Source organism: Punica granatum, chromosome 1, assembly GCF_007655135.1.
Source record: "Punica granatum isolate Tunisia-2019 chromosome 1, ASM765513v2, whole genome shotgun sequence".
Classification (NCBI taxonomy): domain Eukaryota; kingdom Viridiplantae; phylum Streptophyta; class Magnoliopsida; order Myrtales; family Lythraceae; genus Punica; species Punica granatum.
This window is the reverse complement of record NC_045127.1, coordinates 8782535-8796615: the sequence shown is the minus strand read 5'-3', so window position 1 is coordinate 8796615 and position 14081 is coordinate 8782535. Positions and strand designations below refer to the sequence as shown.

Genomic DNA, 14081 nt, shown 5'->3' with positions numbered 1-14081 from the left:
CAGAGGAGCTCCACAGTGGCCAATGATAAAGTTGTTCTTGCTATAATAGTCACTTCAATCTACTGGCTGAGATTGGTTATTGAATGGGCACCGATTTAATGTTAATCACGAGATATTTTTGGTGAGTTTCGCACTCCTAACTGTGGAGTAAACCATACCTTTCCAAATTCTTCCAATCTTCAGAATCAAGCTTCGTAGATATATTTCATTATGGCAAGACATGTGGTACTTTCTCCAATCTGAGTATAATATAAATACCCATCATTGCAGATGGACCAAGGCATCCTAGATTGGTATATTAGACCGTATAAGAAGCAAAGCATCCATCTCCCGACATAAGAGGAGAGAGCCAGAGAGAGACATCTCACCTCTCTCTTTATCTCTTTTCGACATTTCGCCGCAACCTGAGAGCACTGGCCGCCACCAACAATGCTCCCCATGCTAATTCTCATCTTCTGGGCCATCCTGGCCCGATCCTGGCCGTTGGCGGCCACCCACCCACTTCCGCCAACGGCCCAGAAGTCCATCTTCATCCTAGCGGGCCAGAGCAACATGGCTGGGCGAGGAGGAGTGACCAACGACACCGCCACGGGTGTGACCACCTGGGACGGCATCGTACCCCCCGACTGCCGCCCCAACCCCTCCATCCTCCGACTCGCCGCCAACCTCACCTGGATGGAGGCGCGTGAGCCCCTCCACTCGGACATCGACTACAACAAGACCAATGGGGTGGGGCCGGGGATGGCCTTCGTGCATGCAATACTGAGGGCTGCGAAACTGGAGTTCGGGTTGGTGGGGCTAGTGCCGTGCGCAGTGGGCGGGACGAAGATCACCGAGTGGCAGAGGGGTACAGTTCTGTACGATCAAATGACGAGGCGGGCTCAGGCGGCCCTGAGGGGCGGCGGGCGGATCAGGGCGGTGCTGTGGTACCAGGGGGAGAGTGATACATTGGAGAGGGAGGACGCTGAGCTATACAAACGGAGGCTGGAGGGACTGTTCGTAGATCTTGTTGCCGACCTCCAGTCCCCGGGACTACCAATAATCCAGGCACGTGCTTGTTTAATTCTCTCTCTAATGTCTCATTACCCGACTAACCGCATTCATTCGTTAGTTTGCTCCAATTAGGACATGTTATGAGGTACGATTACCGAAAAATTTCTTATCCAGTAGTTGTTTTGTGGACCCATATTAAGTAGTTCGCAGCCCACTGCATGTTTTTCATTAGCAGGACCATTTGCTGGAATAGCGTCAACATTTGTGAATCATTAGGTGATTAACTTCAAAAAAATAATATTCTTAGAGCAAACTACGGGGAAGCATGTGATCATTTACATTTGGACTTGTGTTTTTATATATTTCGTCTGCATTACATAATTTAAGATTATGCAGAACACTTATGACCAATCTAGTGGGGAAGGCTCATATGCGTCGGTTAGCCAACCATAATTATTAATATGTTTAAGTTCAATTTGGAGGACGCTAGATACAAGTGTTACTCATGTTGCACAGAACAGGACTATTTTATTGAGACAGCTCAAAGTTTTAAAATTTGATTAATGCTCACCCTAATCTCCGGATCATGGTATTACTAACGTGCCTGCACTCGATCGCATGGTCCGTCGGTTGATTTAGCGTGATGTTCTGTATGTTGAGTTGGTTTTGTTTACAGATCGGTTTTTGGGCACCGAAACATGGTGAGATTGTTAGATTTAAATTGAATACTATACTAACCGGATTTTCTTTCGGGGGTGCGTAGGTTGCCCTAGCATCGAAAGTGGGTCCATATACGGAGACAGTAAGAGCCGCCCAACTGGGGATTAGTCTTCCGAATGTTCGAACGGTCGATGCCATGGGGCTCCCTCTCGAGCCCGGTGGGCTTCACCTGACCACTCCGGCCCAGGTCCAACTTGGGAAGATGCTGGCCCGTGCACTCCTTAACTCCATTCCCAAGCCCATCAGCTTGATCAGTAGCAAAGCTCCGACGATGATGCCTTCCAATTTTATTCTCGACTTTCTCTTGAGACTTGTCAGAATTTTGGGGACCATTTGATATTATGCCGGCGATTTGCAGCCTGAATTGGCGCAGAGTTGGGTGGATGTTAGAACAAGCTGGGGCCAATTCATTTAGTCGGATAAATTATGATCTAAACCCGATAGACCATTTGATATATATATTTGAGTATAAGAATATTATAATTTCTTTAATGATTTTTAGAGTAAAAAAATCTAGATTCTAAATTCATTAGAAATTGAAAAATAATGGCAATAATTGTTTTTTGGTAAAATGTAATACATTTCAAGAATGCAACAATTTGATTAATCTCTTGTAAAAGAATTAAGTACGTCAATTAGTTGTTAGAATGCAATGTAAAGAGTGCTAAATTTCAATATAAAAAAATATCTCTGATGTTTGGAGCATGGACTAGCATTGGGAATTTGGTACGTGTTAATGAAATTACACCAATACGTCTCTATAATGTATTCTTAAAAAATTCTAAAAGTAAAAATGTTTTCAACAATAAAATTTTTTACAAGAAAATAGAGAGAGACAGAGAAAAGAACAGGATGGAGGGGTGGAAAGCCAGCTACCATGAATATTATGATGGAATGATAACCAAGTTTGAAGCTGCCGTTGATAAGCTAGATGAGTGTCTTATGGCAGATCTATTCGAAGGATGAGAGGGTGGTGGAGAGTACAATTCATTATCTTAGGTGGTGTTTGATAAATTAAGTACTTAAAAATTAAGTACTTAATTAGTGAAGAAAGGAGAAATGAATAAGTATGAGAAAAGTTTTGTGAGAGATAAAGAGCATTAATAAATGAAAAATGATTTATTTCATGAAGTCAAATTTTTCTACTTGTTTCATTAAGTGATTTTTTTACTTAATGATTAAGTTTAGATCATTATCTCTCACATTTCCCTCTTTCTTACATTTACTTTCTCTTATAACTAATATGTAGCTAACTTTTAAGCTCTTATTTAATTAAGTTGAAACAAACACACCCTTATTCAACCACCCATCAGCAGTGCCAAAAGTTTTTGCTCTTCTAAGATAGAACTTTTTATTTTTCTTTTAAGGACATTTGGTTTGAGAATTATTGAGATTATGTACGGAAATTATTTGTTTAGAGAAAAAGGTTAGACAAGAAATCCAAAATATTAGGAATTTGCATTATTCAATTTCATATAGATTGCATTCATGGAATTTACAGGATAATATGTATCGTTGTGATTGATATAAATAAATTTACATTTATGGCATAACAATATAAACTTAGTTATTCCCTTACTTTAATTCATCCCAAACTGATAATGGGTTTTTTTTTTTGGCCAACATATAATGCATATTTTATTAAAATTTGGAATTATTGATCTTCTTAATTGATACAGTTAGAAAGACAAGATTTGGGCAATATAACACATAATCCGTATTATGAATTAACACATAATTTACGGAGTTGGGGTGCTTGAAATTGATTACAAGTTCAATTCATGGTGCATGGTACTAGTAATACTCTCCATCGCAAAGGACCATTTGATTGAGACGATTGATCTTTTCTCAATTTAAAGCCTAATATTTGGTTTTTGCTCATCCCAGTCTCCAGAGACCCTGGACAACCAGCCCAAGTTGTTACCACCGGCATCGGTATTTGTTTTGTGAACTTGAGCTGACGGATTCTTTTTTCATGGTTTCGTGCATGTTGCCCTTACATCGAAGGTGGATCCATATACAGAGACAATCAGAGACGTCCAATTGGGAATTAGTCTTCGGAATGTTCGAACAGTTGATGCGATGGGGCTCCCTCCGAGTCTGGTGGGGTTCATCTGCACCTGACCACTCCGGCTAGGTCCAACATGGGGAGTTGCTGGTCCATATAATCCTTCCCAGCCCCATCTTGATCATTAACAAAGCTCCAAGGGTGATGCCTCCCAATTTTGTTCTCGACTTTTTATTGAGACTCATTAGAGTATTATTCCGACCAATTTGATATTTATTTAATGTCAAAACTCACTTAGGTAGTTCAGTTTATGCTCAATTCACTCCACTTGCTCATATCAATCAAGCCATAGACGCGGTCCAGCTGGTATAAAATTCCTGAATATGCTCTTTAGAGGGGGGCGTTTGAGTTACGTACATTACATAGAATGCTAAGATTACACGAATTACATAATCATGAAATCCTTTGTGCTAGGTTACGTAAGTCGAAATTTGAGATTGTTGTGTTTGGTAAATATATTAGATTACATGGAATATTTTTGATAATATATCAGCATTTATACAATTAAAATATGAGACCTACAATGTGATCTTACAATACTACCACATTTTTTAGTGCAAAGATTTTTTCCGACCAAGGACATAAAATTTTAACTCGGGGAAGTCATTACAGATTCACTTATGAGAGAGAACTTGAATTGAATTGAATTATTGAAATCGTGAATCGATAAATTAAGGTCAAAACAAAAGAACTACGCAACAACTCTCTCCTTCCGTATGCTAACGCAATTGGATGCCATGTGAACCACATGTGCAGCCAGGTGCTTTCGCTGTCCGAGCTAGAGGCCAATGAGACTTCCTCGGACGAGACAGAGCTCTCAAGTCAACTTGGCCTCAGCAAATCCGACAAGGAGCTGCTCTGGAATTGCACCACGAGCATTGGCGACGCTCTCGGTACGATTCTCCAATCCATCGAGAATTTCAAACAACGGAAACTCTCAAAACCAGGCTATGTTTTTGATATTCCTGGTATCGGGATTGAGAATGCCGTGTATGACCTGTTGATGAGTTTGAGTAATGGGTTCAATAAGAACGGAAGTTTGAGCCTAAAGAGTGCATTAAGTAATAGCATCCTTCAGGCTGCTTAGCAGACTATGATTGCCGAGAATATTGTGAACTATCTCCACGTCCCATGATCGGAACATGAATTCTTGCTTATGAATGCAAATGAATAACTCTTTCTATTGGTAAACTGCAAAGACACTGTACTTAGGCCGCCTTAAATATTTATCATGGCATGCTTGACTAGATCAAGCATACGATGTTCGTCATGCAATAAGATGATTTCCGTCGCATCATGTTTCCAAGAAATTCTAATGTATATATGAATTTGTATATGTAATCCACGTATATTTTATACACATATCCGCACCATATGACAGGTTGTCCCAATAGTATTTGATGCGCACGACCTCATTCACATTTACTGCTCACAGGATCTTGTTATTTCAGGTTGGACCATAGATTTTTCGATTATAAGAAAAAAAAAGGTCCATAGGCTTAGTCCAAGTTGGACCGTAGATTTACAATCCTCCGCTCCATTCTCAGCCCCATTTTGAGCAGTAACAAAGCTCCAAGGATGATGCCTCCCAATTTTGTTCTCGACTTTTTATTGAGACTCATTAGAGTATTATTCTGACCAATTTGATATTTATTTAATGTCAAAACTCACTTAGGTAGTTAGGTTTATGCTCAATTCACTTGCTTATATCAATCAAGCCATAGACGCGGTCCAGCTGGTATAGAATTCCTGAATACGCTCTTTACGGGGGCGTTTGAGTTGAGTTCTGTTACGTACATTACTTAGAATGCTAAGATTACACGGGCTACATAATCATGAAACCCATTGTGCTAGGTTACGTAAGTTAAAATTTGAGATTGTTGTGTTTGGTAAATATATTAGATTACCGGGAATATTTTGATAATATATCAGCATTTATACAATTAAAATATGAGACCTACAATGTGATCTTACAATACTACCACATTTTTTAGTGCAAAGTTTTTTTTCCGACCAAGGACATAAAATTTTAACTCGGGAAAGTCATTACAGATTCACTTATGAGAGAGAACTTGAATTGAATTGAATTATTGAAATCGATAAATTAAGGTCGAAACAAAAGATCTGTGCACCAACTCTCTCCTTCGGTATGCTAACGCAATTGGATTCCATATGAACCACATATGCAGCCAGGTGCTCTCGCTGTCCGAGCTAGAGGCCAATAAAACTTCCTCGTACGTGACAGAGCTCTCAAGTCAACTTGGCCTCAGCAAATCCGAAAAGGAGCTGCTTCGGAATTGCACCACGAGCATTGGCGACGCTCTCGGTACGATTTGCCAATCCATCGAGAATTTCAAACAAGGGAGACTCTCAAAACCAGGCTATGTTTTTGATATTCCTGTTATCGGGATTGAGAATGCCGTGTATGACCTGTTGATGAGTTTGAGTAATGGGTTCGATAAGAACGGAAGTTTGAGCGTGAAGAGTTCATTAAGCAATAGCATCCTTCGGGCTGCTTAGCAGACTATGATTGCCGAGAATGTTGTGAACTATCTCTACGTCCCATGATCGTAACATGGATTCTTGCTTGTGAATGCAAATGAATAAATCTTTCTATTGGTAAACTGCAAAGACACTGTACTTAGGCCACCTTAAATATTTATCATGGCATGCTTGACCAGATCAAACATACGATGTTCGTCTTGCAATAAGATGATTTCGGTCGCATCATGTTTACAAGAAATTCTAATGGATATATGAAGTTGTATATGTAATCTACGTATATTTTATACACATATCCGCACCATATAACAGGTTGTCCCAACAGTATTTGATGCACACTACCTCATTCACGTTTACTGCTCACAAGATCTTGTTATTTCGGATTGAACCATAGATATTTCGATTACAAGGAAAAAAGGTCCATAGGCCTAGTCCAGGTTGGACTGTAGATATTCAGTCCAAAAATTCACCATATGTAAAAATCTCACAAATTCAAAATAAAAAATTCGAATAAAATGATTATAGTTCAGTAATATATGTTCTCACTTGAAATTAAAACGATACGGATGCAATTTTTGTGTATTCATTTATTTTATTTTCTTATCCATCTACTCGGCCGTATCCTTCCCATAATCGAAAACGAGAAAATCCAAGCTTTCTATTCCCTGTGAAGTTTGAGTTAAAGCAAAAGAGGAAGAGGAAGAAAGGAAGCATTCTACTCTGTTCCTTAGTCCTTCCCAAACGGAGAAAAAAAATCCGCCCGAACGCATGACTTCTTCCCAAAAGAAGAAAGTGCCTCATTACTCCACTCTCCGACAGGACTCCCCCTCTCTGGATGGCCTCTACTGCTCCGAGCAACTCGTGGGTGAGACCCGTTGGCGTGACCCTCCACAGAAGCTGCTCGAACAGCTGGACCTGTCCTGGGATGACGAGGAGCTCGGGTGTCTGCTGTCCAAGCAATCTCGGGCGGATGTCGGGCCAGAGCTGGCTGAGGCCCGATACGGGGCAGTGGAGTGGATCTTGAGAGTCCACGCCCACTACGGCTTCTCCGCCCTGACTGCGGTCCTCGCCGTCAACTACTTGGACAGGTTCCTTTCGAGCTGTTCCCGCTTGCGGCGGGATGGGGCGCCGTGGATGGGCCAGCTCGCAGCTGTGGCCTGCCTGTCCCTGGCCGCCAAGGTGGAGGAGATCTCCGTGCCCCTCCTCGTAGACTTCCAAGTAATCAACTCGATCGCATTGCCATTTCCATTTTGCATCAGACGAGGACTGTTTGATCTAATCGAAAATGCTCGTCTTCTGTTTTAGGTGGACGATAGTGTCTTCCTCTTCGAGGCGAGGACGATAAAGAAGATGGAGCTTCTGGTCCTGTCCACCCTGCAATGGAGGATGAACCCAGTAACCCCTTTATCGTTCCTCGATCATATCGCTCGTAGGCTCCAATTCCGGGACCAGCATTTGCACCGTGAATTCTTCCGGAGGTGCGAGGATGTCGTCGTATCGGTTCTTTCCGATGCCAGGTTGCTCCAATATTTTCCCTCGGTAGTGGCTGCGGCCACGATTCTGCAAGTCGTCAGGGGCTTACCCGGGCTTGGGCTTAAAGAGGAATGGCAGTCGCAGCTTCTCGGCACTTTAGGAGATGACGGTGAGGTGGTGTCCTGTCGCAAATTGATTTGTGATCAGTACGCGCCCATGGCGGCGCAAGGCCTCGGGTCTCTTCGCCCAAATAAAAGGAAATGTCGTGGGGGTGGCAATGGCGGTGGCAGCTCTGTTCCCGGCAGCCCCGGGGGTGCGGTGGACTATGTCTTCTTGACCTCCGGCCACTCCTACGACTCATGGGCAGCGGCGCCACCCTCCATCTCATCCTCGCCGGTGGGACCCCCACTCAAGAAGCATTGTCCGCAGCTAGCCAGCTCGTCATAATTCTATTATCAATCGCTCTGTTTATTTTATTTTTTTTCCAATTTTTAGTTTTATATATAAGTTCTTTCTGCTAGTTAAATTACCAACCCTCAACTTTTTTCTAGTGGATCTTTAGCAATTGAGATTTAGGAATGGAGATGGTTGGCATTCTATCGATCCGGATAATAAATTTTACGAGGGAAAAAATTGCGACCTAAACGGCATGGCCCCATTTTCTTGTGAGGATATTTAAATCATTTGGAAAAATTTTAATGGAATAAAAGAAACTATTGATAATACTTAAAACTTGAATTATGATCAGCTGATGATAACAAAAAGCAAATGATAAAGTGGCATAATAAATCGAATCTAAAGAGAAAAAAGAGCAATTTGTTTTTGTGGTCGGCGAGAAAGAAGAGCACGTGATGATAAATAGGAACGTCCTTTAGATCCTGGGTCCTATATTATATTGTCTCTTGCAAGCACAAAGAAGCAGAAGAAATGGGAAATAGAAGAGCCAGGAAAAAAAAAAAAGGCAAAAGTACAGAACCACAAAACCCAGTTCATTATTGATCCTCGCAACATTGTGAAAAGGCCATAAGAGATGCTATTAGATCCGCCAGAAGGCAGATGAGTCACGATAATGTTGAAATTGGGATGACATCTTTTGATTTTGTCTAACATGTGTTTTGTCATTCCGTGCTTTTGCAATTTAGTGAACATGGAGATATATGATTTTGCACTCTTTTTTTTCTCTAATCTTGTCAAATTATTGAGCTGTCATGTCTAGGAAGATATGATTTTGTGAAACTCTTGGAGGCCATCTACACTTACGATCGCACCCGTCAAGATTCCATTAAGCGAGAACATAGACGCCCAGTCCCTATATAAGGATATATGTGTGTGCGTATATATACCCTCTTCGAAAGGGTCTCTCATATAATTGTATTTTGTGGACATCCATGTTTTTTTTCCCTTAATCGAGTCCCAATCTTAAATTATTATTCACAATTCATATTTACGCCTTATCAAATATCACTCTTCACATCTCGCAGCAAAAAAAAAAATATCTTCACATCATCATTTTTCTCTTTGGCCAACTAATCATGTCATCTTTACTCTAGATGTTACTTATTCTAGAGTATATATAATGTGTCTTTTACACGGAGAGGAAAATGAAAAGCATCGACAAGAGATAAGATGTGAGTGTGCGCTCTGTTATTCGGAAGTCTAATAGACCCCGACTAATCCAGTTCGTGTCGGATTGACCCTCTAAAGAAGTAAACCTCTTACAGTATGGATTTTTTTCCATTCACAAGCGATAAAGATATAATTGGATTATTGATTTGATTATCAGTGACATCTCTTTCTCTTTTCTGGCAGAGAGGTTTTTTTCTCTTCATTGCCAATCGAATAGTGGGGCAATTTTTCGAATTCAATATATTTCCAATTGTTACTCACGATACCTCATAGGACTTGCACGAAGGAAAAAAAGAAAAGGAAAAGGGTAAACAAGGTAGAAAAGGAAATATATAAAGGAAAAGGAGGCGATCAAATCAAATTAAAGTATGGGTACATACTAACATGAGTTGGTTCAAACAGTCCGACACTATTTCTCTTAATCAAAACCTTCGGTTCGAATGTTGTGAATATAAAAATTTAACATTGAGAGAGCTATTAATTGGTCTCCTTGGAACAAGAGATCATTAAGTCAGAAATGAAGTGAGAAGCTTCTTCAATTATTGATGCATCTATCTACTTGGGTGCCGGAGCAGCACACGTTCCAGGCGTGAGTGCTATAAATTGTTAGGAGAAAGCTGGATGGATCCTTCAATGGATTATTATGTTTTCTGATCCATCCATCCAGAATTATTTTTTGGGTCATATCCTTGTCAGGGATTTTTGTTGGCTGGACATATCTGAAGGCTGACCCATGGAGAGCTCATTTAGTGGGGCTCAGCCTTTCAGTCTCTCAGGTCCCTTTCTCAAGTCAATGCCAAACAAAGCATTTGGCTCTGACTCTATGGCAAGTGGTGGTATAGTTGGAACAATTTTATGTACAGTGGAAGGAGAATAAATGTGCTTCGACAATTTGTTCGAGATGGTCCAATATGATGCGCGATTTACCATTTTCAGTTGCTATGAAATCGATCCGGTTATTTTTTGGTATCCTAAGAAACTCTATAGAGGTCCATATTGAGTTTCATGATTGTGAAATGCTTTTATTTGAGTGTCAAAACGACAATAACGGTGAAGGACAGAGGAGATGAATGTGTACCAAACGAACTGTGTAAAGGAATATGAAGAGGGGCAAGTTGTGTCGTGACGTGCTTTACCATCGTGCCTACACAACTATGAAATCTCTAAAGAGGGACAAGATGAACTCGTAGGGGTTCGGGAGAAGTCACATATGTAAGTCCGAAGAGTTTCATCGCCGAGTTAGTTCCTCCCCAGCTCAACTGACCATTTTATGGCCAAGACTCAAATAGTGACGAAAGGCATTCATTAGGGACAGGGTTATGCCCCAGGTAATGGACATCTGAAATGCTTCTTGAGCCACAACATCAGTAGCAAATGGCAGAGATAAGAAAATCTTAACCCATTTTGTTTTCATGCCCCAAGTGTCCCTTTTGAAGGTCAGAAAAGAAAACAATCCGATCAGTCGACCATCTCCTCCCTCGATCATTAGATCATTGAGGTACAATTCAACTAAGAAGTTTCAATAATCTAAGTTGATGACAGAATAATTACAGGGCAGCATGATCTTGAAAATTTTCACGAGATAAATCTTCGATCGGCCCATACGTAACAAGGAGCCCATAAATTTGGGTTCGATTATCCAAAATCAACCGATGGATCATCCCCTCTCTTTCCTTGGACCTTGTAGCTGCGATGAGCATTGTCAAAAGAACAGATACCTACCGCACCCATCTTGTTTTAAAGTTGATGATATTTATGTGAGAAAATATGACAAATTAAAGGTCATATTACGAATGGTAGTTCCAAGCAAAACCAACAAAAATTAGTCATTTTCTATCTTTATTTTTTTTATTGCAAAAGAGGCACACTAAGTTAGGACATGCATAAAATCAGGAAAATAAAAAGAAAAAGTACAAAAATCCCCCTTGTGCCTTGAAGTCGGGATAAATTGCACTATGTGCTTTTGTTAGGGACGATTAGCTTTCCTGTGGTGTACTCCGTTAGCTATAGAGAGTTACGACGTTAGTTTTTTTTTTCACTTTTAGTCCTCAATCTTTAGCCTTTTAATCATTTTGGTTCTAAATCTTTTTTCTTTTATCATTTCTATCATCAACTTTTTATTTTTTTCATTTTAGTCCTAGAAATAAAATCGAAAAGGAAGGAGGGGTCGGAGTCGCCAATTGGCCACCCAAACCCCTCCACCGAGGTCGTCGCGTCCTCCGTGGGTACCGACGACCTCGGTGGAGGGATCAGGGTCGTTGATTGGCGGCCCCAACCCCCGAATCAATTGATGACTCAAAGTCGGAGGTCCTGATCGATTCGCCGACTGGGGTCGCCAATTGACGACCCCGATTCCTCCATAGAGGCAGTCGATACCACGGAGGTCACCGGCGAACTCTATGGAAGGATTAGGGTCGTCAATTGGTGGCCCCAACTCGCGAATCGATCGAGAACTCTGACTTGGACTCCCCAGTCAATTCAGGGGTTGGGGCCTCCAATCAGCGACCCTGATCCCTCCACGGAGGTCGCCGGTACCCACGGAGGATGTTGGCTACCTCGATGGAAAGGTCGGGGTTGTCAATTGGCGGCCCCAACCCGCAAATCGATTGGAAACTCTGAATTGGAGCCCCCGATCAATTTGAGGATTAAGGTCGCCGATTGAGTCCCCGATCTATTCAGGGCTCGGGGTAGCCAATCAGTAACCCCGACCCCTCCATCGAGGTTGACGGTACCCACAAAGGAGGTCGGTGACCTCGGTGGAGGGGTCGGGGCTGCCACTTCTTCCCTTTCGATTTTTTTAAAGACTAAAATGAAAAAAATGAAAAGTTGGGATCAAAATGATAAAAGAAATAAGATTTAGAACCAAAATGATTAAAAGGTTAAAGGTTGATGACTAAAAATTTGAAAAAACTAACGTCGTAACTCCATATGGCTAACGGAATACACCACAGTGGGGCTAATTATCCATAACAAATGCACATAGTACAATTTGTCCCTAACCCAAATCACAATGCGGGTTTTTGTACTTTTTCCAAAATAAAAAAAATGTACAAAATCTCATTTACAATAATCAAACATGAAATTTCTTGATTGTTATGCAAAATATAAATCACTATACATATACAAATTTGATTGTTTTATATTGTGATTCCCTTCAATTCCATTTTCTTTTTTTTTTTCAGTGTGCACGCAGTATCCAAGGGCGGTCTAGGGAATTAGTGGCCTGAAACGAAACTTTAATACGGGACTTATTAATTATTTAATGATATTATATGAGTTAATATCTAAATTTATTTATATTTTAAGACAAATATCACTATTAAACTCTTTAGTTTTTATTATATTTTGAATATCTTATAAATGCAAAAGAGATCACCTCACGGAAGTCCTACAGTTAAAGCTTACTATCTTAAAACTTTTCTAAAAATAATGGAACAATTTTTTTTCAAAAGAAAGACCGAACAGTACGAAAAATACAAAATACTTGCTTTATAAAAATATTTAATAGTAAGGAGAAAAAGTCATTAGGAAGGACAAGCATTATAATGAATGAGCCTATGATATTTTAAGTACATGATTTTTGGGTTTTTATTTATAATACTACAAGTTTATTGGTTTTTCCTTACTATGCCTTCCATAATAAGGAATATTTAAGATTTTCTCATTGATAAAATATAGAGATTGTGGGGAACTAATTATAGAATGTAATTGAGTGAGTAATACAACTCAGGGAAATTGAGATTTAATAGTAATTTAATTGGAATAATTAATATTTGAAGCCTTGATCTATCATGCAAAAATATTTGTAATTCTATAAAATTATTAAATATGCGGCCAACGAATCTTAGATCCTCTGGGGGCCTCAAGCCATTGCTTGAGTGGCGCTACAAAAGGCCACCCACGCCTGTATTCAAAAGTCTAATGGATTCCGACTAATTTAATTCGACTTAGGCCGGCGCGTTAAAGGATAAAGCTCTACGAATGTGTACTAATGACCGATTATGATCATGACCTGGAATCCAGAACAAGGATAGTAAAGAAGAAGCCAATAGGGTGGCTTGGTAGTTCTTGAAATGGTTTCCTATGGTGTTTCACATGCATTAGTGGGAAATTAGTAGGTCATCTTCGCCGGGAAGCGACGCTAGGGAGAAAGATAAAGGACGAAGAACTATATGCCAAAGGATCACAATGATCTCTTGTGGTCGGGAAACGTCATGCTAATGGCTCATACTCTATATAACCTTCAAGAAAATGAAAGATATAAATACTATGTCCTGCCATGTACTCCAAGCTAGCACGACAATAATTGTTGATTGGTTCAATTTGCGTCCATCCACATATTACAAAGTACATAATTATTGTGGATTTGAAATCCAACGGCTTAAATAGTTTGAAATTTCAGAAAAATAAGGTGAACTTGTACAAAATACGTACAGGGTGTAGACCGACGACATACTCAAGATGGAACACAGCAGACAGTGAGTGTCATGAGACTTCCGGACGATCTTGCCCTGCCAATTCTCTTTACCAGGAGAACACTGGTCTTGCCTTTTTTTTTTGGCTGTTATGAAGTAGGTTCATAAGCTTGATATAAAAAATTATAAATATAAATAAATAAATAAATAAAAAGCGATTTCATTGGTAATAATATTAATTTTTTCAATTACGAAAAAGACTTATAAATTTAATACTTTAAAAT

At 40.2% G+C, this 14081-nt stretch overlaps 2 protein-coding genes across 2 annotated transcripts; both read left to right on the top strand.

Annotated features, from left to right (window-relative positions):
• The first annotated feature begins 293 nt into the window (after positions 1 to 293).
• Positions 294 to 2208, top strand: LOC116192185 (probable carbohydrate esterase At4g34215). Its single transcript, XM_031520651.1, has 2 exons — positions 294 to 1047; positions 1757 to 2208. Exons 1-2 carry the CDS (start codon positions 430 to 432, stop codon positions 2048 to 2050), a joined length of 912 nt encoding a protein of 303 aa, XP_031376511.1. The 5' UTR covers positions 294 to 429; the 3' UTR covers positions 2051 to 2208.
• A 4636-nt stretch (positions 2209 to 6844) lies between these two features.
• LOC116193536 (cyclin-D3-3-like) lies at positions 6845 to 8401 on the top strand. The gene is made up of 2 exons (XM_031522283.1): positions 6845 to 7501; positions 7589 to 8401. Exons 1-2 carry the CDS (start codon positions 7052 to 7054, stop codon positions 8201 to 8203), a joined length of 1065 nt encoding a protein of 354 aa, XP_031378143.1. The 5' UTR covers positions 6845 to 7051; the 3' UTR covers positions 8204 to 8401.
• The last annotated feature ends 5680 nt before the right edge of the window (positions 8402 to 14081 follow it).